The sequence below is a fragment of the Otolemur garnettii genome, unplaced genomic scaffold, assembly GCF_000181295.1.
Source record: "Otolemur garnettii isolate 467f Iridium unplaced genomic scaffold, OtoGar3 scaffold00015, whole genome shotgun sequence".
Taxonomy (NCBI): domain Eukaryota; kingdom Metazoa; phylum Chordata; class Mammalia; order Primates; family Galagidae; genus Otolemur; species Otolemur garnettii.
Genome location: NW_003852410.1, coordinates 2196194 through 2223084, shown reverse-complemented (window position 1 = coordinate 2223084; position 26891 = coordinate 2196194). Strand labels below are relative to the sequence as shown.

The window sequence follows — 26891 nt, the reverse complement described above, 5'->3', positions numbered from 1 at the left end:
ATTCAATGGTTATGATTGTTTCCTCTATTGTCTATAATTATTTTCAAAGTACATAAAGGTAAAAACTTTTCTCCTTTGAAGAATTGCTACTTTCTTTTATCAGATGCTAAGAAGTCTGAAATCCATTTCTCCTTTTTCCATGCTTCTGAGGAAACTCATAGTCAAATGTAGTGTTCAACCACAGTAACTATATTACATGTAGGAGTATAGTCTGGATAGTGCTTTTTTCTCATTCCACAGGGCAAAGGGCCATATGAGAAAAATCCTTCACCAACACTTCTCTATTTTGTCCATCCCTTTTGAGATGGATCTTTACCATGTGATTTGATTCATGGGCAGCAATTTCATAAGGTCTATTACCCTACATTATTCACAGTGATCTGCAATGTGGGGCAGAAAGAAAGAAGTAGAGGACAAAGAATGGCCTGACACATCAGATGTCCTTTTCTAAATAATTACACACAGCAGCTCACCTGCACCCACCTGAGCCATAAGCACACTGCCACTATGACCTGATATAACTGATCAGAGTTATTATACCCTTAGGGGTTGTTAAAAGGTAGAAAGAAATGACTTTGGTGAAAACCAAACCAGGAAATGACTAAGTTTGGTGAAAACTGTATTTTCACTAAGAGGTGAATTTCAGAATCAGGTTATAAGTTTTAATTCTGAATTTAACATTAAGCCTCAGTTCCTTTACCTTTGTCAAAGGGATATGGAAGTATTCTTCATTAAGTGTACAAATATTAAGTATACCCTAAATACTTACATACAGAGCTCAAAAAAGCCCTTAAGGCAGCAGTTCTCAACCTGTGGGTCACGACCCACAGAAACTATATTAAAGGGCTGTGGCATTAGGAAGATTGAGAACCACTGCCTTAAGGCCTCATTCTTTAGGTAGAGTTGGGAATTTCTTTACTTTGGGGATTTCTCAATCTTGACACCATGGACATTTTAGACTGGATAATTCTTTTTTTGTTTTGTTTTTAGTTAATGTCTTTTATTAACTCATATACAATTACTTGTCTTCTGATATACTGAAGCAGTAAATTAGACAACATTTGCCTCAATAATGTCCATCAAGATTGTTGGCCATAAACTTCAGTGCCACATTCATCTGAAGTATACTCTGGATGAAGGCAACTAATTTTGTCATTCTTATCCATCTTATAGTATTTTAGGACAGCTAGCTTAATCTTCTTTCTCTTGAGCTTATTCTTTTTGGGAGTGGTGGTAAAACTTCTTCCTTTTCTTAACACCACTATGATGTCTTAACACAAGATGAAGAGTGGACTCTTTTTGAATGCTGTAGTCAGACAAAGTACGTTCATCTTCCAGTTGCTTAATAGTAAAAGTGAGTCTGCTAATTAGGAGGAATTCTTTTCTAACCCTGGATCTTGGTCTTTACATTTTCTATTGTATCCCAGGGTTCAACCTTGATAGTGATGAATTTCCCCATAAGTGTTTTTGTGAAAATCTGCATCTTGGTGGCAGTTTTATCGCAGATAGAAAAAGCTAGACTGGTTAATTCTTTATTGTACAGGTGTAATGGGCTAAATTGTGACCTCCCCCTAAATGCATATATTAGAAGTCCTAACTCACAGTACCTCTGAGTATGACCATATTTACAGATAGGGACTTCAAAGAAGTAAACACAGTAAGATGAGGCCATATGGGTGGGCCTGATCCAATATGACTGGTGTCCTTACAAGCAGAGATTAGGACACAGACAAGTGCCCAACGAGGAAAGGCCCAACGAGGGACACAGTGAGAAGGTGGTTGTCTTTAAGCCAAAGAGAGAAGCCTCAGAAGAAACCCTATGAATCTTGGACTTCTAGCCTCCAGAATTATTAAAAAATAAACTGCTTAAGCCACTTGGTCTGTGGCAATTTGGAGTGGCAGTTCCAATAAACTAACCCCTGAGTTGACTGTGCACCATACATGTTTAGCTGCATCCCTGGCTGCCAGCCATTGATCCTGGCAGCAAGCCTCCTCACCTCCCATCTCCAGTTGTGACAGCCAAAAATGTCCCCATACCATGCCAAATGTCTCCTAAGGGGCAAAATCATTCTGTCTGCCCCACCGGAACTGCTGTTTTAGATGACCTTTGGATTCCTAGTGCCCAACAGATTTACAATTAAGTAGTAACCAACTATTTACTAAATAAATTAATGTACCCGATTTCCTGTCCTGAGTCTCACTGCTCCCTTGAAAACTCCTTTTGCTACAAGTAAAGTAGTAATCATTTCCAATTTAATTCATAGGAGATTGTGTAATTTTTTTTTTTTTTTTGCAGTTTTTGGCCAGGGCTGGGTTTGAATCTGCCACCTCTAGCAAATGGGGCTGGTGCCCTACTCCTTTAAGCCACAGGCACCGCCTGAGATTGTGTAATTTTTAATAAAAGTTTTTATTTTAGCATAATTTCTGGCAACTCACTGATATAGACATCAGATCAGGGTTAACCTTTAACTTCTAGCCTGTAAACAACTATTCATAGGATATTTTTTTTTTTTAAGAATATTGTTTTAAGGACATTATTTAAAAATTGATAGGGAGCCTATTCATTTAAAAAAAATCCACTATGGCTTGGCGCCTATAGCTCAGTAAGTAGGGTATCAGCCACATACACTGAAGCTGGTAGGTTCAAGCCTGGCCTAGGCCTGCTAAATAACAATGACAACTGCAACCAAAAAAAAGCTGGGTGTCGTGGCAGGCGCCTGTAGCCCTAGCTACTTGGTAGGCTAAGGCAAGAGAATCACCTAAACCCGAGAGTTTGAGGTTGCTGTGAGCTGTGATGCCATGACACTCTACTGAGGGTGACATAGTGAGACTCTATCTCAAAAAAAAAAAAAATTCATTTATTGCATACTTTTAATAGCTGGAGTTCAAAGTGTTAAAGAGTTGACTAACCCAAGTGAAAAGATACAATAAAAGTAATCATTTTTAAGTGCTATTTCAGAAAAACATGCCCAATATTTCAAAGTTATTATGACTTTGTGACTATTGTGACTTAAATTATGATACTAACATACTAAATGTGTAAGACAGAGTTCGAAAAAATGCTATGGTAAATCCTGGAATGATCATCATGGAACTGCTGCTACTATAACACAGGCATGTGGGCAGCCTCGCATCAGCACCAAGACACGCAGAGGATGTGAATTACAGCATCCTGCCTTTCCAAAAACACAGACACTCTTAACTCTTGAAGTTTGCTTCTTGTGGTAAAGAGGTTGAAAAGAATCCTTTGCTAAAGTTGGGTTCTCCATGAAGAGAAGAAGACTGGCTTAAGAACATTCTGAAATTTAGAAATCAAACCAAATCAAACCATCTGCCAAAGAGTCTGCTCACTCTACAAGCTGGTGATCATGTGGATGTCAATGTCTATATTTTTAGGCAGAGGTGTTTTGCAGTCAGGAGGCAACTGATCAAATGAAGATGCTTTTGAAACTTATTTTCTTCCTGGAAAGGCAGAAAAGAATTATAATCAGCAAACTATAATATTTAGAATTTAACATCTCTCCTCAGGCATTTAAATATGAAATCTATATATGGCAACAAAAAGTGCTGGCAACTATAAGTGCAGTAAGCAAGTCAGTAAGAGCTCACACTAATTCCTATTTCGCTTATTTCTTGGTTCAATCTCAGCACTTTCAGCAGCTCTTATGCGGCGATTATGTGTTGGACTTATTTCTGTGTCTTGAAGATCATTTCTGAAAACAGAAAAAAAAATGATATTGTAGAAAGTAACAATCGTTATTCTACAGTAGTTTCTAATTTACAAGTATATTCACAGGCATTATTTCATTAAAACTCCAAACAGCCCTCTATTCTATTAACAAATCTATTATTATTACCCTTACTATTCTTCCTACTTTATACTTGCAAATGAGAAGAAAACCATGAACTAGCAAAAGATCACAGATAGTGAGAGAGCCAGGAAGTAAACCTCTCCCTTCTGAATCAAAATCCAGCAGTTTTATGCTTCTGCTTAGCATGGAGAAAGTTACAAAAACAAAAAACAAAAGAACAGTTATTCCCACCCTAACAACAAGAGAAAGCCAGGTAGTCTAACAAAATCATAACTTTTGATAATGACAGAGAAGACTGTAAGGTAACCAAGAAAACAAAATTCCAAAGAAAATTAAGTCCTTTCAAAGAGAGATGGGCCACACAAATCCTCTCACTTTTGGCAGAGTGCTGGAGAAATGGACGGCTGCTAAACAACCAGGTGAGAAGAAACCAGCTAAACTTTTCCTGAAGGCTTCAGTGTGGGCTGGTACTGCAGGCCCTGACATAAGAGTCTGCGTGCCCTTCAAGCTCTGTTCCATGAGCTTCCACCAGGTGTTCATAAGAAAGATGGGGAGCAGGCAGGAGAATGGACAGAGTTCACTTTGCTGCCTGCTCCCCTGGATCCTCTCTCCTGTGAAGCAAAAGCTTTTACATTGCTAAGGTAAGAACAGAAAACTTACTGGCCCATGACACTAAAGCAAAGATCTACTGCCTTTGGGGAAGGAGCAGAGGTAACAGCAGGTCTCCAAGGAAAGTACAGGCAATCAATTGCAGGAACACAGGCAAAGACTCACTGCTGCTAGGAAAGTTGTGGAACCTCAAAACTCTATTGTGGAAGAGGGGCAAAAAATCATGTTGGGCTGATGATCTCACACAGGTACCAAGTATGGCAGGGAGGAGGGAAGGAGTGCTGAGAAAGCCCCACCCCTAAGACTCAGGCACACTGGGTCTACCCACGACTGAGGCTGGACTAAGACAATGGTGTGCTCCCAGCTGCCCCCCACCATGAGCACAGTGCCAAGTAATAAGCAGGAGCAAGAAATGGCCGAGGGAGTATACCCGTTTCCAGGCACCAACACTGTTTGCCTCAGTTTTATGGCCCTTTACAGTATGTTTAATATTCAGCCACAAAATATGCAAAGAAGCAAGGAAAAAACAAAACAAAACAAACCATTGTCCAGAGATAAACAACCAGCACAGATAGACAGGATGAACCACATGATGGAACCATTAGATTAGGACCTTAAAATAAACATGATTAATTAAAGGCTCTGGTGGAAAAGCCAAACAGATGGGGAATTTCAGCAGAGAGGGAATAAGAGTCCAGTGGAAATGTTAGTAAAAATATATGGCATCAGAGATAAAAAGTTCCTTCAATAGGTTCATAAGTATAATGTATAAAGGTGATAAAAGATATAGCAAACCTGAAGACAAAAAAATAAAAGTCATCCACATTGAAACATGAAGAATAAAAAAGAATGTGTGTGTGTGGGTGGGATAGGGGAAGGCACAGAACAGAGCAGCCAAGAGCTGCGGGGCAATAAAACATAGTGTAACATGTGGGTAACTGGAATCCATGGAGGAGGAGAGAAAAAGAACTACTCAAAATGAATATGTAAAGATAGACTGCTGTGGATTTTCTAAAACTAATGAAAGACAACAGACCAAGATCAAAGGTGGTTAAAGAACCCCAATCAGATTAAATACTAAAAATAAAGCAATAACAAATAAATAAAAAACACTTAGACATATCATATTCAAACTGCTGAAAACCAAAGACAGGTTTTAGAGGCAAAAAAACAATCATCACACAGAGGAATAAAGACAAATTTACAGTAGGCTTCTCATCAGAAACCGTACAGGCCATAAGACAGAGTGACATCATTAAAGTACCAAAAGAGAAACAGTGTCAACCCAGAATTCCTTATCTAGCAAAAAAATCCTTCAGAAATGAAAGCTAAATAAAGACTTCTCAGAAAAACAAAAGCTAAGAGAATTAATTGTTAACATATTTGAACTCTAAGAAATATTAAAGGAAGTTCTTCAGGTCAAACAAATATAACAAGCAAATGAGAACTTGGATCTATGCAAAAAATAAAAGTATCAGAAAGGGTAAAACTGAAGATAAATATAAAAGATACCTGTCTCTCATTTTTAATTAGTATAAAAAACAACAGACTAAAGTAAAAGGGCCAACAGTGTGTGTTGTGGGGTTTATAACATATGTAGAAATAAATATATGGCAACCATTGGACAAAGAATGGGAAGAATGAATAGGAAGTACTGTACACTGCTGTAAAGTTCTCAGACTATTTATGAAGACCCGTGTTATTGGCTTGGTGCCTATAGCTCAGTGGTTAGGGCACCAGCCACACACACCAGGACTGGCCTGCTAAACAACAATAACTGCAACAATAACAAAAAAAAAAAATAGCTGGGCGTTGTGGTGGGGGCCTATAGTCCCAGCTACTTGGGAGGCTGAGGCAAGAGAATCATTTAAGCCCAGGAGTTTGAGGTTGCTGTGAGCTGTGACGCCCTGGCACTCTACCGAGGGTCAAATAGTGAGATTCTGTCTCAAAGGGAAAAAAGAAAAAAGAGAAAGAAAAAGGAAAAAAAAAAAGACCCATATTATTTGAAGGCTACGATAAGACAAAGATTGAAAACCATAGGGTAAGCACTAAAATTTTTAAAATAAAGGTAAAACTAATAAGCAAATATTTAACCTAAAATGAAATAATAAGCAATTTCCAACTGGTCCAAAAACAGGTAAAAAAGGAGGAAAAAAGAGGACCAGGCGTGGTGGCTCACGTCTGTAATCCTAGCACTCTAGGAGGCAAAGGAGGGTGGATCACCTGAGCTCACAGCTTCGAGACCAGCCTGAGCAAGAGTGAGACCTCATCTTTAAAAATAGCCGGGTGTTGTGGTGGGTGCCTGTAGTCCCAGCTACTTGAGAGTCTGAGGCAAGAGAATAACTTGAGCCCAAGAGTCTGAAGTTGCTATGAGCTATGACATCATGACACTTTACAACGGGATGACAAAGTGAGACTCCGTCTCCAAAAAAAAAAAAAGGAAGGAAGGAAGGAAGGAAAAAAGGAACAAAGAACCAGAGAAAACAAAATAACTACAAAAATGGCAAAATTTAAAGTCATCATATCAATAATTACATAAAATATAAATAGCTGAAACTACCCAATTAAAAGGCAGACCACCAAATTGGACAAAGTATCATTAACAGAAACCTGATTTGAATATGTCAAACTCCATAGAGGGTCAAAGATTGTACTACCCCATGTGCAAGCTAAGTTAGCCTGTCAGTTTCATAGATAGTGGCAGAAGATGAGACAGACCCACTTAGAGAGGGGCCATTTATTCACAGCAAGAACAGCAGCAAGATAATCAGTCAACATGTGAACTGGTTCTAAGACCCAATTCCTAGGATGATATGAAGAGGACCAGATCATATCCACACAAGTAATAGTTTGCATTTCAGAGAGGAACCCTGATAATAGAGAACTTGGATATTTTTATAATGATCAGTAAGCTTGTCTCCTCTATTCCACAGGGAGAAAGTGTATCTTCCAAGGCTGTTCTCTATACAAAGAATCTGGAAAAGATAGATTGAAAATGTATGGGTATACAAAGGGCAGTCAATGCCGTCATTGGAGGACATGCAGAAAAACAAGACATACTGAGACATTTGTCTTCCAACAATATTTAACCCTTGTTTCTGTATCATAGTGGCTTCTGGACAATTTCTTCGTGTACACCACTCCGCTGGCCCCTCTGATTAGCTGAAAGAATTGGGATTAAATTCATTCTATTTTGTCTCAGATACCATTTAATTAAAGCCAAATTGCATTATTAACCTCAACCATGATTCCCAGGGTCCCAGATCCAGCCAGTGGATCAAAATCTGTAAGCGTTCAGTGTCTACCTTAGAAAGTCATGGGGCATCTATCTTGAGCTTTCCACCTTGCCCAAGATATTCAGATATAGTAGGATGTATAATTATTGCACAGCCTCTCACTTGGCTTGTGAGGAGGAAATCTAAGGCAATTCTATCATTCACCACAATCCTAGTCAGTGAGTTGAAACAGCCGAAATACCTTCCAGAGCTGAGGTGGTATCAATAATCACTTCACTAATGAGAGACTAAACTTTGTACCCCTTTCCTAATTATATGATTTCAGGATCACAGGAGTAACTGCCGGCAAGGCATTCACAAATAACAAGTCATTTATCTTTCTGGAAGCTTTCTCCAAACAACCAGGGTAGCTTCACTTTGGAGATGTCCACAGTTGTCTGAGGGCTACATGATCTACTAGCAGTGTCTCCTTAATTACCTAAAGTCTCTTGTGACCTCAGAGTGCCAGTCCCCATATTTTGGGGAGGGAGGCAAGTTAATGACTGACTTTCACACAAGAAGATAGTTCTGAAAGCACATGGGTATTTCTGGAAAGGAAGTACCATTGACAACTGCTGAGGGCCCCATGAGTGGTATCTGAATTAGGGTTACACAGGCTGACAGTACTTTCTATGTGGCTGTGTGGTCAGCTAGTCAACTTTGGGGTTCCCAATTCAGTTCAATTCATTGAATCTAGTCCTTGTTTTGGAGGAACTGCCTGAGAGTAGTCAGTGTTAACATATCTCATTAGTCTATGCCACCAGTTGGGTAACACTTGTCCACACTGTGGAATGACTGAGCAATAGCTATAGGAATGGGGATGGTGACATCTGAAGGTGATGACAAGTGTTTCTGCGTGAGAAGTCCAGGAGCTGCTGTTTCAAAAGGTTAAGGGGACAGCACACCCAGCAGGCAGTAAAATCTAAGGCACCTGCAACAGTTTGGCAGCATCTCATCACGGTGAGTCCACGTGAGGAAGACTCCAGGCATTGCTCTGAAAGTCAAAGATCATTTATGTTCCCCTCTCAAGAGCTCCCACAGTCTTAAGAGTTTCCTTCCCCAAGTCTCACTGTGGTTGCTCTCCCTTCACCACCACAAATCAGTATGCCCCTTTCCATTAGTTATAATTTTATTTTTCCATCCTTTTTTTACACACAGCCAATCTTTTTACCCAGAAGCACCAGAAACAGAAGAAAGAAGGGAATTTTTATGAAATTTACAAAAATTCACTTCGAGCCATGCAGGCAATGGTAGGGAGATCCAGCAAGCAGAATTCTCAACCAATAGTCATTATCCTTTTGATCTAGAATAGGGTTCAGCTGTATTTCTGTAAAGGGCAGATCCAGGGGTCCTTAAACTTTTTAAACAGGGGGCCAGTTCACTGTCCCTTAGACCGTTGAAGGGCCAGACTATGGGCCCCGGGACAAGTCAGCTGCTAAGCAGGACAGGCAGTGGTGGCAAAAACACCTGGCGGGCCGGATAAATGTCCTAGGACGCTGCATGTGGCCCACGGGCCATAGTTTGAGGATGCCTGGTTTAGGCTTTGACGGCGATCCAGTCCCTGCTGCAACTACTCAACTCTGCTTTTGTAACACGAAAGGATAATAAAAGTACTGTGAACAGACAATAAGGAAACAGATGTGGGTGGCTGTGTTCTAAGAAAACTTCATTAACAAACACAGACAGTGGCCCAGATTAGGTCTTCGGGCTGGCCAACTCTTTGACCATGTCAAATCCAACAAGAGAAGTCAGGTTAGCTGAACCAGGACTATGTTTGAATCTTTTAGGTCCTTTCTTGGCCAAAATATCTCCCAGAGGGTTGTATCAATCTAGCCAGTAGAGGGTTGGCCAGAAAGGTCAAGAAGGAATCTCAAATTTTCAAAGTACATCAATATAACTCCAACACCCTTTTTGTCCTGATTATTATCCAGAAAGTAGTCCAAAGGAGATAATCCCTTTCTCAGGTTAGCAGCATTTAGTGACCAAACTGCCTTACTAAGGTGTGTGGACCATAAAAAGGTAAAGGAGGTATTCAGAAATCTAAGTTGATATTCGAGGAGGCCATTGCAATATCCAAATCCTTTGACCATCAGCCCATTGCTGATTCTAGTGAGTCCCTTCACAGAATGGGCCCTTACTATCAGCTCTATCTGTAAGTGAACTAGAAGGTTCCATCAGTACCCTCCAGGCTTACAGCTCCACAGTGAGGGGTATCCTTACTCTGTCAGTCTCTAGTTTTCCAAATAGCTAAGCCATTGGCAATATCTATCTTTTTTCCTATTTTCATTCTGTTCAACATAAATATATTTTGTAGCTTGTATTGTATGTGTGTGTGTATATATGTACTTCTTTCCTGTAGTATTTTGACATCTTAAACCTTTCTAGCTGGGAAGAGACTGCCCCTCCTGAGGTAGAGAGAAACCAGCCAATTCTCAGAGACATCAAATGGCCCAGCCAGGAGCATGCCTGATATGCAAACCAACCAATCCAGAGCTGAACCTCTTTCATCCGACTCCTACACCACCGGAGGCAATATTCCTCTGCCTTAACCATTCTAGGGGCAGGTACCAAGTAACTAGGGACCACCCTATAGTTTGGAGCCTGGTGAAATTATTCAAATTGGCCAATCCAAAATTTTTACCCTGTCCTACCATGTGTTTCCAAGGAAATGCCAATAAATGTTCCGGCCTGATGTTTTCTCTTTGCTCCTGTCTTCTGTCCCCTGACCACCTGGTGTCTTTCTCCTGCAGCCAAGTCTCTTGCCTCTAGGGCCTATGAGTATCAAAAACTTTGTTTTCCTGAGCCTCTTCTATGTCTCCTGTTGTGGCCACACCTGAGTGACCAACTCATAAAACAATACATAAATACAACTCAAAACAGCTCAATAAACTAAGACATAAGAGACCAAGCCAGTCTGTAGAAACTGAATTATCTTGCTTATGAAAAAACTACTTTATATGAAGCAATGTGTGCTAAGGAGGTCTCTACATCACTAAAAGAATTAGGAGAACGTGTCAGAACTGATACAGTATGTTCTAGGACCACTGACCCAAATATTCCACTTGTGGTACCACAAGATGGCTATTTGCAAGAACTGTCACATTTTTTTAAAAAAATAAAGCTGTGGAGGCTTTTCCTGATTCTGTCTCTAAAACTATATTAAAGCATAAGCTAATACACTGCAGGAATTATGATTGTTAAAACTGCTCTATCTTTGTTGGAAATGAGGAGGCCTGGATTCTGATCCTGACAGCGCCACTAAATAGGTCTTTTGGACCTTGACTTGGAAAGCCTACCTCTCCGGAGCTCTATAAAATAAAAGGACTAGATTAGATGACTAGCTTTAATATTAAGTGATAGAATTTGTTTTTTATGTGCTTTCTGACAGTACTGACTTTAGGAGGTCCTCATTATCAGCAATGGGCTTGGGCTCAGGAACTCTGGACTACAGCTTGTCATAGCCACTGGTGTTAGGGTTTAGTTCTACATGAATAAGTATAAGTAGTAGTCAGATGAGTCGCTTTCTCTTCCAGAATTCATTACATAATACTTAGGTAAGAAATGCAACCAACATCGCAAACTTCCATAAACTGCTACTGTTGGAACCACCAAATTACCTCATGAGAAACCTGTCCATATGCATCCCTGGATACAACACACTTTGGCACTCTCCCAGTGATACTGCTATGAAACTACAAAATATCAACAGCACAGTAAAAACTATCCTTCCTTGTAAAGATAGTATAGTTTAATAGTTTAATGGTTAAAAGTGCCAACTTTTGATCATCAGGTTAGAATTTCATCTCTGTCAATTATCACTTACTGCTGTGTGACCTTGGGCTGGGGATTTACCTCTTGTATAGCCTCAGTTTCCTCACTATAAAAAAGAGATAATAATAGTACATCATAGTACTGTTATGATATTGAACAAAGTAACGTGTTTACTTATTATTGCTTAGGCTTATGCTGACATTGGATTATAATGTCAAACTTATAGACCAGTGGGGGAGACAGACAAACAAGTAATCATACAGATGTGGTGGGAAGAGGAGGACACAGCACTGGGAGAGCCTAGAATAGGAAGACTAGATCCAGTGAGACGGGTTGGTGAAGACTTCCCGAAGTGGCTTGTGTGCTGAGATCTGAAGGATCAGCAGGTGTGTAAACCAGATGTACAAGAATGGGAAGAACATCCTGGGTAGAGGGACAAGCCTGTACAAAAGCCCTGTGGTGAGAGACAGCTTTGAACATAAGAGACCTGAGAGGTCTATATGATGGAACAGACAGAATACACAGGCATATATTAAGAGATGGGTCTGTAGAAGGACATTAGGTCATGCAGAAACTTTTAGGTATTTTTAGGCATATTGAATTTCATCCTAATTCCAAGGGAACAAGGAGCCATTAAATATTTTTAAATCAGAGGGATGAGTAACAGTGATCAGATCTGCATTTTGGAAAGATCACTCTAGTTGCTGTGGCATTAGAGTATAATGAAGCCAGAAGAAATAACGACAGACAAATTAAGAAACTATTGTCCAATCAAGACATGATGGTAGCACAGATCACAGCAATGAGAAAGGCAGAAATAAACTGATGGGTTCCTGAGATTCAGTCACGTGCTGCATAACCACATTTCAGTGCATGAAGGGCATGTAAGATTATAATAACTGGACTTTACTGTACCTTTTCGACATTTAAACATATTTAGATACACAAATATTTACTATTGTGTTACAACTGTCTACACCACAGTATTCACTACAACGACTTACCGTATAGGTTTTTAGCCCAGAAGCTGTAGGTCATACAGCTACACACCCAGTGTGTAGGTCAGACTCCTACACACCCAGCTATGCAGGAGGCTATTCCATCTCGGTTTATATAAGCAAACTCTATGATGTTTGCACAAAATGAAATCACATTTCTCAGAACATATCTCTGTCATTAAGCAATGTATGACTATATAAATTTTCCTAAGAAACAACTTGTCCTTATAGAAATAACTTCTGATAAGTAATTACAGTTGCTATAACAGGGTTCCATTTCTAAGAGACATAAACAGAAATAAGTAGTGAAATGGAAATCTTAACCTTGCATGTGGATTACTACTTTCTCAAATCAGAAAGCAAAATATTCTTTTGTTTGAAAATCAGCTGTATAGAAGTGTAACTTCTCTGGTCAAAGTACATGTTTATTTTTTGATTATAAGAACTCACCTATGTGATGCTTCCCAGGCTTCCTCCTCTTCTAGAAGGTCTCTAATGATGTCTGAACTAGAACTGAAAGGATACGCGCATCAGTACTGCCAGACAATCAGATGCCTGTGTGATTTCATTCATGTAAAATTCTAGAAAATGCAAACAAGTCTATAATGACAGAAAACACATCTGCAGACCTGCGGTTACTGGCGAGGGGTTAAGAGGGAAGAGTGGGCGTGGGCAAAGAAGGATGACAAAGTGGCACAAGGAAACCTTGGGAGTGAAGAATATGTGCATCATTTTGATCGTGGAACAGTTTCATAGCCGTTTACTTATGTCAAAACTCAGCAAATTGTGTGCTTTAAAAATATTTGCAGTTTATTATACATCAATTAAATATCAATAAATATATGAAAGAACCTTACTAAATTAGCAATAATAGTGGGGAAAAAAATCACTAAAACTTAAATAAATCCCTCAACAGAAAACCTGGATCCAAATAGCATACAGTCCTGAGCCTTTTCAATTTCTTATGTCAAACAAAGAACCATTTTTTAAATTTCTTTTTTTTTTTTTTTTTTTGAGACAGAGTCTCACTATGTCACTCTTGGTAGAGTGCTGTGCCATCACAGCTCACAGCAACCTCAAACTCTTGGGCTTAAGCAATTCTCTTACTTCAGCCTCCCAAGTAGCTGGGACTACAGGTGCCCGCCACAATGCCCAGCTATTTTTATTAAATTTCAAAATATTAAAGGAGTATGAATGTTTTTGTTACACAGCAAACAGTGTTCATTTTACTGATAGGTGATTTTCATCCTTCCACCCCTCTTTGTTGCCAGTGTCTTTTACATCTACCTCTTTGTGCCTGTGTGTGCCCGTTGATCAGCTCCCAGTTATTAGAAAGTATATCTGATGTTTTTCTGTTCCTGAGATACTTCACTTAGAATAATGGTCTCCAGTTCCATCTATCCAAGTTGCCATGAAAGACAGTATTTCATTCCTTGTTATGGCTGAGTAGTTCTCCATGATGTGTACATATACAGCACATTTTGTTAATCCACTCACAAATTAATGGGTACTTAGTTTGATTCCATATCTTTGCAGCTGTGAATTGTGCCGTGGTAAACATCCTGGTGCAGGTGTCCTTTTCATAAAATGACTTATTTTCCTTTGGGTAGGTACCCAGTAGTGGGACGACTGGATCAAATGGTAGATCTACATTCAGTTCTTTGAGTAAACTCCATGTTGTTCTCCATAGACATTATACTAGTCTGTAGTCCCACCAACAGTGTGTGAGTATTCCCTTCTGTCTGCATCCATGCCAGTATCCATTGTTTTTTGACATTTAACAGTGGCCATTCTGACAGGAGTAAGGTAATATCCCATTGTGGTTTTAATTAGCAATTCTCTGAGAATTAGTGATGTTGAGCATTTCTTTATACGTTTCTTGGCCATTTGTCTATCTTCTTTTGAAAAACTTTTATTCAAGTCTTTTTCTCCCCTTCTAATGAGACTGTTTTTTCCTTGCTCATTTATTAGAGTTGTTTGTAGATTCTGGATATTAGCCCTTTCTCAGATGTAAATACTTTCTCCCATTCTGTAGGTTGTTATTTACTCTGTTGATTCTTTGCTTTGCTGTGAAGAAGCTTTTATATTTAATCAACTCCCATTTCTCTTTCTCTGGCGATGCAGGCAACAACATAAACTGAAGGCGGCAAGCCCTATTCAGTAAACAGTGCTGGGAAAACTGGATAGACACATGCAGAAGAATCAAAGAGGACCCCCATCCCTTATACACAAACTAACTCAAGATGGATAAAAGACTTAAATGTAAGGCAGGAAACTAGAAAAATTCTAGAAGAAAACATAGGAAAAAATCTTCTAGATATTAGCCTAGGCAAAGAATTTATGACTAAGACCCCAAAGGGAATAATAAACCCTATTTTAAAAGAAGCATGTTCGGGCTAAGCATGGCAGCACACATCTATAACCCAAACACTTCAAGTGGCCAAGGCAGAAGGAGGTCTTAAGGCCAGGAGTTTGAGAACAGCCTGAGCAACAAAGGGAGACCTCATCTCTACAAAAAATGTTAAATTTAGCCTAGGATAGCAGTGTGAGTCTGTAGCCCTAGCTACTTGGAAAGCTGAAGCAGAAGGATCACTTGAACCCAGCGGTTTGAGGTTGCAGTGAGCTCAGATGGACTCTACTGCATTCCTGCCAGGTGAGAGCCTGCCGCCAAAGCCAAAAACGAACAAACAATCTCCCCATACGCACATTCTAATAATAAGATTCACAAGAGATTTCAAGTTCCTGAGTGGCTTTTAGTCCTTTTATAACCAAAGTAAAGTAAAATTTAATCAATTTGAACTGGGCTAATAATGGAATTTGTTACAATGCAACCTGGCTTAAAGTGCTGTCTCTCTGACCTACCTGTGCAAGAGCACAGGGCAAAGATGGTTACAGAAGGCATGTGCTATTTCTTTAAAAGAAAACACTATTGTAAGGCTTTTAGCATCTTGTTCTTAGCCAAATACATTTTTAAAACTTTTAAGGATATGTACATCAACGTCAAAAAGCATTTCTTTGCACATCCAAGAAAGACTGTCGTGGGCATTATATGGGATAACTCAGAGAATAGAGAAGACTAAAATGGAGGAATAAAATCCCATTCTCTCTCAGGCGGAAAACAACAGATTTGTAAACATTAGTGCCAGTTGTAGGCCTGATGATACTCTAATAAATAACAAATGTTTAAAAATTATGAAGATTTAAAGTATCAATGAAATATTCTCAACTCTTTCTGACAAATCACTTTCAGGCAAATTTTGCAGATGAAACTTGACCAAACAAGGCAGTAATGGCCATTAAATACAGTTCTCCGAATGTTTTACTCAAGAGATTTCCCCTTAACTAAATTCCCAGGACTCTCCAGAAACTATATGAGCACCCACTCTGATTCCTATATGTAAAGGCCTATGTGCAGGGGAATCCAGTCACACTGCAAATATAATGATCCTCAAACACATCCAGCACAGTGGTTCCCAGGCATTTCAGGAGAAGGGGCTTATATGGTAGTCATAATACTTTTAGTTATTTCTCGGTTGAGAAAATACAATGCATTTATATAATACATAATACATCATAGTGTTATAAAGTATAATACTATAATGACTAAAATATAAAAAGTATTACTGAATTTATACTCATTCTTTATCATTATACACAAAGGATACCAAAAAAATGTATACACATTTTAGGTGATGTTATCCATGTATTGCTTTTTGAAGTTGAACTGAATTACAGAAGCAATATGTAGTATGACGCTCACTCAAAAGATGGTATTAATGAAGTGAATGCAACAGGCAGGGCAATCTAAGAAAATGGTGGAAGTACGGTTGTTGTTCAAGGAGCGAAAGACCATTTTGAAGTGGTATTTGAAATTCAAGAATGTTGTGGAAGTACAACAACAATCCTGGCATGAGTGTGCAACAGAACCTCCAACACAACGGACAATCACACACATTCGTGATAAGTCTGGGACACATGGTACTGCGTGTGACAAATGCAGTGATACAAATGGACACTTTGGTCAGCGTTGCTAAAAATAGTTTGTTGTAATCAAAAGTGTCGATGCTGGTAGTAACCACTCTGAGCACCTCTTGTGACAAAAATGTGTAATACAAATGTGACCTGTATTCATCTTGTCTTATCAGTATATATTGAATATTGCAATTTTAATAGTCTTTTCCTTTCTTAAAATGTATATATATATATATATTTGGCACTTCCTGTATATAATGGTAAAGAATGACTATAAATTCAGTAATACTTTTTTAACTTAGTCATCATAGTATTATGTGATTTTTAAAATAGGAGTCATGCATTTTTGAGACACTACACTGTCTACAGACAAATCTGTCTTACCTATGGACCACTGCAATCGTCCCTTCAGGACTCAGGGTTGGGAAACACTGATCTGGCCTTGTCACAATCCCTAAGCATCTACTGCTCTTTTACATTGGGGGTAGACCCTGCTCAAATCCAAGTGTCCCTGAAAACAGTAAACATTAATTTATCAGTCACTGTCATCTTAACATGACATAATATGCTTCCCACTGAACAGTTAGTTTAATGTAGTTTTCATTAGGAGAGATGGAGGAAAAGCCAATGGCCTAGAAGGGCATTAAGGCAGATTTAGCCAAGTTTATAATTTCTGTAAGAGACAGACCCATACAACCACTAGTTAGGAAGGCTTATATGCACTGTAGCTCTTCTGCTTCCACAGAAACGACTCTAAACCTTTCTTGTTCACCTCTAAACATTTGTAACTCCTTTCTTCACAGATAACTCATCAATCTTTATAAAGAAAACTGAGCAGGTTTCTTTTCTTTTTTTTTTTTCGCAGTTTTTGGCTGGGGCTGGGTTTGAACCCACCACCTCCAGCATATGAGGCGGGGCCCTACCCTTTTGAGCCTTAGGCACCACCTGAAAACTGAGCAGTTTTAACTCAACCTTTTCATTCCTTCTCTCTATTCCAAAATCATCTATTCTTCACCTGGATAGAGCTTAGGGTGCTGTTTCTTAACCTTTCTCATTATTATCCCCCAAGAAGCCTTTTTATGAGGTCAGAAATTAAGTACATGAACTCATCCTAGAAAAAGTGCTGCCTACCTCACTGCTGAATATCACTACAGTTACCCTCAAAGTCTTCCCCCTAGGAAGCTACACACCAGTGCCAGCCAGCACCTAGTCTACTCTTCAAAGTAATTTTGGAGCTTAGTTTCTGGAATAGCCATCAGAGCTGTGGTCATAAGAGATCTAAGCATTAAATCCATGAATTCATCCTAGAAGTGTCCTGAAGGGTGGACTAGGCACTAGCATTGGTCGCCTTTGAAGTTCAAAGGCGACCATAATGATATTCAGCAATGAGTTACAGTGCTTTTCAGAGGATGAGTTCATGAACTTAATTGTCTCATATACTTTTTTCCCAAACTTCCTTAAAATTTTAGTACCACAAATATAATGTCTGTTTATATGTACTGTATATATATTTGTATTTTATACACAAAAGGAGCAAGATTTTTTTGTCCCACTCTCCTATCCAAGAACCAATTTTCACCCTTTGTGGGGTGATACTGTTCCTATTAAGAACCCATGAGCTGGCTCAGCGCCTGTGGCTCAAGCGGCTAAGGCGCCAGCCACATACACCTAAGGTGGCAGGTTCAAATCCAGCCCGGACCTGCCAAACAACAATAATGGCTGCAACCAAAAAAATAGCTGGGTGTTGTGGCGGGCACCTGTGGTCCCAGCTACTTGGGAGGCGGAGGCAGGAGACTTGCTTGAGCCCAGGAGTTGGAGGTTGCTGTGAGCAGTGAAGCCATGGCCACTCTACCCAGGGTGACAGCTTGAGGCTCTGTCTCAAAAAAAAAGAACCCATGAGCTAGGGAGTTAAGGGATGGTCTCATATAGCTCTGGGGCCTGGCAGGGGTCACAGAGCTGATGAAACAATAAAGTCGGCTTCTTGCCAACACTCCCAAATAACACACACATACACAATTTTTTTTATAGGAAGTTCACAAAATATCCCTACTATTCTAGCTAAGTAAGCAGGATGGCCAAGCCTGTCAAGTAACCTAGAGGAGTCTGTGATCAATTTACCTCGGAGCTTTCAAATCACTGATTTGTTAAAGAACAATATTTGCGGTACACTAATGACATAAACCTAAGAGGTTCTGCTATGCTACCTCAGTGAAAACAGATGGCAAGGGAGGTTTACAAAAGTCCATTTCAGAAGTTGCATGCTCCTCTTCTGTGACTTCAAAACCACTGACCAGCCAGGCTACACAGCTCCCAAGGTCCTTAACTGCTATTACCTTTTCTTCTACTCTGCCCAGACCCTCATCTGAAGGATAAACAAATCACAAAATAGACAAAGTTTGGGAGGTTTGGAGTTTATCTAAAATGAAATTTCAGTATTATTTACTGTATCTACTGCTCCAATACTAGTCACTATGGAAAAACTAAGAGTTGATAAATCAATTAAAACACCAGATAGAACTGGTCATTTTTAAATAAAATAATGTATTTACTGCATCTTCTCAAAAGCCACATTCCTAAAATTAAACACAGCTTCACAAATAGGATTTTACAGAGGCACTCTTGGGTGTAACAGTCAGTGCTACTAAAATTACCACTCTCAGATTGCTTCCTTAAGGCTAGAAGCAATTAATATCTTTGAAGTCTTACTCATTTTAGTGTGTCTTGAAGATCAAAAATTCCTTTAATATTCTTCCAAGACATCTAAAAAAAATCCTCCACAGAAAAAAATCAATTACTCATTTTGGTATATCTGGGGTCAGAACATGCATAACCCTATGCAACTATAGCTTTTAAGTCTGGAACAAGGAACTTTTTCGGAGTAAATTTTAGTTTCCCTACTATTTGGTCTTAAAACATTCTAGAAGACCATGCTTCAATAGCTGGATGAACGTGAGATCTGGCACATGAAAATTACTGCCCCCTACAAAAGGACTCCAAATGGTGTTCTCTAACGTCCCCACTAGTCCAGCCTAGAGCTGATATTATTATACAGATTACACAGGAGAAAGACCCACCAATAAAAATATGAATTTTGAATGCTGTGGAATTCTCAATCTCTGTTCAATACGATTTTAGCAGGCTTATTCAGAATACCCTAACTTAATTTTTCATACTCTGTAGGTCAGGGGTCCTCAAACTTTTTAAACAGGGGGCCAGTTCACTGTTCCTCAGACAGCTGGAGGGCTAAACTGCGGGCCCCAGGAGGAGTCGGCTGCCAAGCAGGACAGGTAGCGGCAGCAAAAACACCCTGTGGGCCGGATAAATGTCCTGGGCAAGCCACAGATGGCCCGTGGGCCATAGTTTGAGGACGCCTGCTGTAGGTGGTATCTTCAGCTCAGTTTAAACTAACTCTTTGTGTGTCTCTGTGTGTACGCTAGCCTACTTGGGCTTTCTATAATGTTTTACTTTTGTCATTTTCTGAACAAAAGTAGCACGACTTCTCAGGCAAATGAAAACACTGTCTTTGTATGCTCCTTTTGTAGTATCTTATTTCATTCTATTAGGAAAGATTTTCCCTCTGAACCTGGAAAGTAAGATGCTAAACACCTCTGACAAAATCCTAACTTGTAATACGATACAGAGGAAAAGAAAACACAGCGTTAGACAAAGTTAGGGATCAGTCCTGTTTCTATCACTCACATGTAACTTTGGGCAAGTTACTTAGTGTTTTCCTGTGTCCATATCCTCACCTGTAAAGTGAGGCCAGTAATACACGTACTTCCAGGGATTTTTTAAGATTAATCAAAACAATACATAAAATGTTTAGCAAAGGGTTTGACACACAGTAAGTGTCCAATAAATGTTGGTTCCATTTTCATAAAACAGATTTGGGTCTGAATTACCTGAATAACTCCCTCAGCACTTCAATTTGCCCTAGGAACCCTGATTATTATGTGCTCTATTTTAATCTCTGATTTCCACCATTTCTATGACACCAGGGTGCAAATTCATCAGAACTGGTTATTTATCCAGCATGGCAGGTACACTGGGTACTGCGGGGTAGGAAGAAATGCAAACATCTGCTATTAAAAATTTGTGGATTAAGGGTTACTTGTAAGTGGAATTTTTCTGTTACCTAGTAGTTAACCTCTCCATCTCTTCACTTAATTGTGCATTAAATGGAATGTGGTTGAGTATATCGATTTAAAAAAAGAAAAAAGACTCCTTAATGATGGATCACTGGAGGACTGATGGATAGTATGCAATGCTACCAAACGATGGTACTTAAATAAATGCTGCTAGCTACCATGAATCCTTCCTTAAACTCCTATATCTGTTCTGTACAATGAAAAGCAGCTCATATGCCAAATATTTTAGCATGGCTGACAACATATTAGAAAACATCCTAAGTTAAAAAAAAAATTACCCAGTGATGACAATGACAAAAATTATTTTCTTTTTTTTTTTGAGACGGAGCCTCAAGCTATCCCCCTGGGTAGAGTGCCATGGCCTCACAGCTCACAGCAACCTCCAACTCCTGGGCTCAAGCGAGTCTCCTGCCTCAGCCTCCCAAGTAGCCGGGACCACAGGCGCCCGCCACAGCGCCGGCCATTTCTTGGTTGCAGCCATCATTGTTGTTTAGTGGGCCCGGGTTGGGGATTCGAACCCGCCACCTTAGGTGTATGTGGCTGGCGCCTTCGCTGACTCAGCCACAGGCACCGAGCCACAAAAATTATTTTCTGAACTACCCTAACCACCATAGTGATAATTACATTATGCACATTAGATTTAATTCATAGGCGCACCCTAGGTTTTCTCCTCATTTGACAGGTGAATAAAGACTCAGAGAAATTAAAGCAGAAAAACAGGGATAGGAATGCAAACATTCCTCTGCAACACCAAGCAGCTTCAACTATGGTAGCAGGAAAATCAAACACCATTGATCTACAGGAGTTAAGAATACCTTTACCTGAGCATTTACTAACAAAGTTTTCATAAGACAACGATCAATAAGATTATGGATAAAGCAAGACTAAGAGTTTTACTGCTCTCCACTAGATCCAGAAAAAGCCTCAGATAGGAGAAAAAAATAATAGAAAGAAAAAACTTATGGGCGGCGCCTGTGGCTCAGTGAGTAGGGCGCCAGCCCCATATACTCAGGGTGGCGGGTTAGAACCTGGCCCCGGCAAAACTGCAACAAAAAGAAAAATAGCCAGGCGTTGTGGTGGGCGCCTGTAGTCCCAGCTACTCGGGAGGCTGAGGCAAGAGAATCGCCTTAGTCTAAAAGCTGGAGACTGCTGTGAGCTTTGACGCCACGGCACTCTACCAAAGGTGACAAAGTGAGACTCTGTCTCTAAAAAAAAAGATTGACCACCACTCTGGTAAGAACTGGAAGATGGCCCTAAATTCCTGAAATCTGGTGATGTCCCCACATCATCGATATGGTTCCTGGCAAATCCATGTGTTAAGAGCTTCTCAGAGTATCCTCTGGGTCATTTCACTGTTCATGACACTGAAACAGACAGTTGTTATTGGTGTCATCGAAGCAGTGGATAAGAAGGCTGCAGGAGCTGGCAAGGTCACCAAGTCTGCCCAGAAAGCTCAGAAGGCTAAATGAGTATTATCTCTAATACCTGCCACCCCAGTCTTAATCAGTGGTGGAAGAACAATCTCAGAACTGTTTTTTTCAATTGGCCATTTAAGTTTATTAAAATACTGGTTAATGATAACAATACATTGTAAAACCTTCAGAAGGAAAGGAAATTGTTTTGTGGGCCATTTGTTTCTTTTTGTGTGGCAGTTTTAAATTACTAAGTTAAGTTTTTTAAATCAGTACTTTTTAATGGAAACAACAGGACCAAAAATCTGTTACAGAATTTTGAGAGCCATTAAAACAAAGTTTAATAGGTATTAATATATGTTCTTTTATTTATTTATTTATTTATTTATTTATTTTGCAGGTTTTGGCCAGGGCTGGGTTTGAACCCGCCACCTCCGGTATATGGGGTCAGTGCCCTACTCCTTGAGCCATAGGCGCCGCCCAAGAGCCCATCAACCCATGAATAGATCAATAAATTGTGGTATATGTACACCATGGAATACTATGCATCCATAAAGAAAGATGGAGACTTTACCTCCTTCATGTTTACATGGATGGAGCTGGAAAATAGTCTTCTTAGCAAAGTATCTCAAGAATGGAAGAAAAAGTATCCAATGTACTCAGCCCTACTATGAAACTAATAGTTAGCTATCATAAGAAAGCTATAGCCCAATTTTAGCCCAAGAATACGGGGAAAGGGGAGTGGAGGGGGGGGAGGATGGGTGAAGGGAGGTGGATTGTTGGGATCACACCTATGATCTATCCTATAAGGGTACATGTGACTCTTTCTAAATGTGGAATATAAATGTCTTAACACAACAACTAGAGAATGACATGAAGGCTACATTGGCCAACTGGATGAGAATATTTCAAATTGAATATGGAAACAACACACTGTACCCCATGATAGCATTAATGTGCACAATTTTTAAAAAAAGTTTAATGAGAAATAAAAATAAGAAAAAATATCAAAAATCCCAAAGATGTTTTATTACTTAGATATGTACATTTTCTATATTGGTTACTGCAAACTTGGGATGCTTGATGATTTAAGACGACTTTCTGAACAGGCCACTGCATAATCAGGATTATTACATAAGGACATTTTTGCTTATCTGTGGTAGTGGACATCACGAAAATTATGCACGGACCTTTTTCAGTTTTCATTGGTGTTTGTGTATTTAATGGGTAGCCCAAGACAACTCTTCTTCCAATGTGACCTAGAGAAGCCAAAATGTTGGGCATTCCTGATCAAAGCAAACTTCTTTGATTATGAATATGACTCTTCTCAGAAATTTTTAAAATTTCAATAATTTCACACCTACAAAAAATAATCCTTATATCCTTCACCCAGATTTTCTGCGTGTTAACATTTTGCCACATTTGCTCTCACTCTCTCCCTTATATGTTACAACATATATGTAACACATGCTGTTTCTTTAACCATTATGTTGTAGCCATCAAGCTTCTTTAACCCTTTAGTATGCATTTGTTAGCAACAAGCACATTTATTTATATGACTACAATACAATTATTCAAATCAGGAAACACAAATGTTGCTACAATAAAATTACCTTAAGACCTTATTCAAATTTCTCTACTTTTACCAAAAAACACTGGCTCTTTTTAATTTCTTATGCCTCAACCTAAAATGTACAAATATTTTTAAAGAATAATGATCTAAAGGTTCTTCCAAGGAAAGTATGACTACCCCTCACCCCTGCATGAAAATAATGCTTCCTCTCTAGGGTCATAATCAACTGCATCTTTCCCTCTAATTTAGTCCTCAATAAAAATGTAGTGTCCTCTGCTTGCCAAAATTTGGGGAACAAAAGCTTTCTCTCTTCTCAATTAAGAAAAACAATAAGTTAATTTACAGAAATCTGGACAAGTATCTTGAATTCCGGGAAACCATCTAGCAAAAAGTTGCATAAAAATTTAAAATTCCTATCAATTTGTTTAAAATTCCTATCAATCTTCAGACTGGCAAAATATCCATATAGTATTAATAATTTAAATTCAAAAGAAGTAATTCAGAGTTAAGAATCAAGTTGGCAATAAAACAATTTCATCACAATGATTATTTGGATTGGTTATACCTATTTGATTCTAAAATAAGATTATTCTTACTTGTCAGTTTGACATATTATATAAATTTGAATACTGCACGAATGCAATGAAAACCACCATCCTTATCCAACATAGTAGTAAAATCTATATTCTGTATTATAGTGTGACTGAATGAATTAAAAAAGAACAATATATCTGCACTCACATTAGACTAAAACAGCAGAACTCTTCTCTAAACAAGAGAATATTTTTAAAAAACAATGACAAAATAGTATGATACTTCTTTTGAAAAAGGACTTATCTATCTAACCATCTTTATCTCTAGCTCTGGAAGGATATATTTATGAAAATATTAACAGAAAGATATTTCTGGCTAATAAAACTAAGACATTTTATTCTTTTTATCTATATTTCCCTATTATTTCACTATAAACATGCATAACATTTAATTTAATTTTAATTTTTTTGTAGACAGAGTCTCATTTTGTTGCCCTAGGCTAGAGTAATGTAGTGTCATAGCTCACAGCAACCTTAAACTCTTGGGCTTATTAGATCCTCTTGCCTCAGCCTCCCAAGTAGCTAGGACTATAGGCATGCACCACGCCCTGTCCACCAGATAATTTTCTATTTTTGGTAGAAATGAGGTCTCACTCTTGCTCAAGCTGGTCTCAAACTCTGGAGCTCAAGCAATCCACCTGCCTTGGCCTTCCAGAGTGCTAGGATTCCAGGCACTGCTCTGGAGCTCAAGCAATCCACCTGCCTTGGCCTTCCAGAGTGCTAGGATTCCAGGCACTGCTCAGCCCATAACATCTAATTTTAAAATAGCTTTGAAAATTTAGAGCTTTATGATGAAAACAACAAAACTATCATAAAAGAAAAAATGAAAAAATTTTACAAAAAATGAAAGAGATAAAGATGGAAACACTTCAATGTGTAAAGAACAAACATAATTCCAGAAGGAGTGGTTTACGATCTGCAATGGACAAGTGGTAAAAGAACACACAGATAATTTACCAACTATTACAACTGTTACACTTGTCAAAAATAATAGGATTACAAAATTTTAAAGTTGAAAACGATCTGAATAAAGTCATTTAAGTATAGTAGTACCCCATCTACTTTCCTTCTGATACCTGAATATTATAGCAAATACAAATTGGTCAAGACAAATAAAGACCACCTATCATATGCTATGATTCTACTAAAGGAATCTGGTCTTGACTGGGCCCTTCTCACTTTATATCTTTTCCTAATTCATATGGTGTTAATTACCCTAGTGGTTATCACTATTGACTATTTAAATTTTGAAGTCATTAAAAAATTGGCACTAAGCATTAAATCACCTCATATTGTGACAGCCCCTCTGGCTACCACCAAGCAGCATTATAAGCCACTTTATGAGTTTCCAACTAGATGAAGCAAATTAAGTTTGAAGTGAGTCAGGGACCTTATTCTTACTCAAATAAATACTGCATTTCAAAAATCTAAGACAATGCTGATGGCAAGATGAAGCATTATTTTATTTGCTATGGAGAAAAAACCAAAGTTAATTTAGCTATAACTTCCTTTTCACTTAGAATTTTTAATTTTTACACATCCAGAGAGTTCTTTAAAACTTACATATATGTGTTTTTATCTTAGACCATTATTACACATATATAAAAACAACTGAAATAAACTGATTAAAGTATCCTTAAAATGTCTCCATATTCAGAGCCCAACTCCTTTTCATCAAGTTTGATTTGGTATGCTGTCTTAATTTTTTCACACAAACTCACCCTCTGGACCACTACGAGCACCAGAGGTACAATATTTTTTCAAAGGTACTGTGCTGGTTTCCAGGAGCTTCTCCTAAAGCACTGACACCCACTCTACAAACTGAACTCACTTTTTTTTTTCTTTCTTTCCTCAATCACAATGCCAGGAGATAAGCAGTTTCTGTTCAAAGACAGCAAATAGTGTCTGACAAATTAACACATAATACCTTAGCAACACGGGAATCACTCAAGGAAATCCATCTGTTCCTAGGGATTTGGCAATTTCTCTTATAGTCAATCAGCTATGTAACAAATAAGCAATCCCTTGCAGATAGCTCAGTAACAAAATGTAACATGTCTTCAATATACTCTTTCTTGATTGTTTTTCAAGAAAATACAAAAATGTGCTCACTCATCCAATGAACATAGCCTAACTAGAAATTTACACCCTGCTGCTGCTGGGCTTCTGTGCCTTTCTTCATACACAATAACTTTTTATTTCCTTGAAGGCATGTGAAATGACCAACTAACATAGTGCCAACAAATAATCCATGTAATCCAACTGAAGTGATGACCTTATGCAAAGCCATTGGGCTGTCAGCAATTATAAGATGCTGCTGATTCTAAGACACATCACAATTTCAGATATTAAAATGTAAAATAGAAAACATATGTCTTACAATTAATACAATTAGTACTGGGAAAGCACTTATAAAGTGCTTTCATTTTCCAGTATTATTCAAGAAAATGGAATACATTTTCCAGTATTACTCAAGAAAATGGAATTGATCTGTTTTATGAAAGTATAACAATAATCATATATCAAAGATTCTCATAGCTTTCATCTCATTTCATCTTCTAACAGATCTCAGGTATGAGATATTTTATGTAATTTTCAAACATACATGGAAACAGACTTCCAAAGAGTGAATCCAAAATCGCACAGCAGAACTTGAGCTGAGGCCATTCACTCAAAGCCTACTGTTTACAGCAGCCTCAGAGCTGCTTCCTTCTGCCTACTTGCTCTT

At 38.6% G+C, this 26891-nt stretch overlaps 1 protein-coding gene and 1 pseudogene across 1 annotated transcript in view; both read right to left on the bottom strand.

Annotated features, from left to right (window-relative positions):
- Positions 1-1018: 1018 nt before the first annotated feature.
- On the bottom strand, positions 1019-1483 carry LOC100959622 (annotated as a pseudogene).
- A 1685-nt stretch (positions 1484-3168) lies between these two features.
- Positions 3169-26891, bottom strand: part of RAD18 (RAD18, E3 ubiquitin protein ligase) — a 91524-nt gene continuing 67801 nt past the window's right edge. Inside the window, exons 12-14 of the mRNA XM_003785469.2 lie at positions 12916-12978; positions 3610-3713; positions 3169-3462 (exon numbers count right to left, since the gene is read on the bottom strand). Coding sequence (XP_003785517.1) covers positions 3611-3713; positions 12916-12978 — 166 coding nt within the window. The 3' untranslated portion in view covers positions 3169-3462; position 3610. The remainder of the gene's footprint in view (positions 3463-3609; positions 3714-12915; positions 12979-26891) is intronic.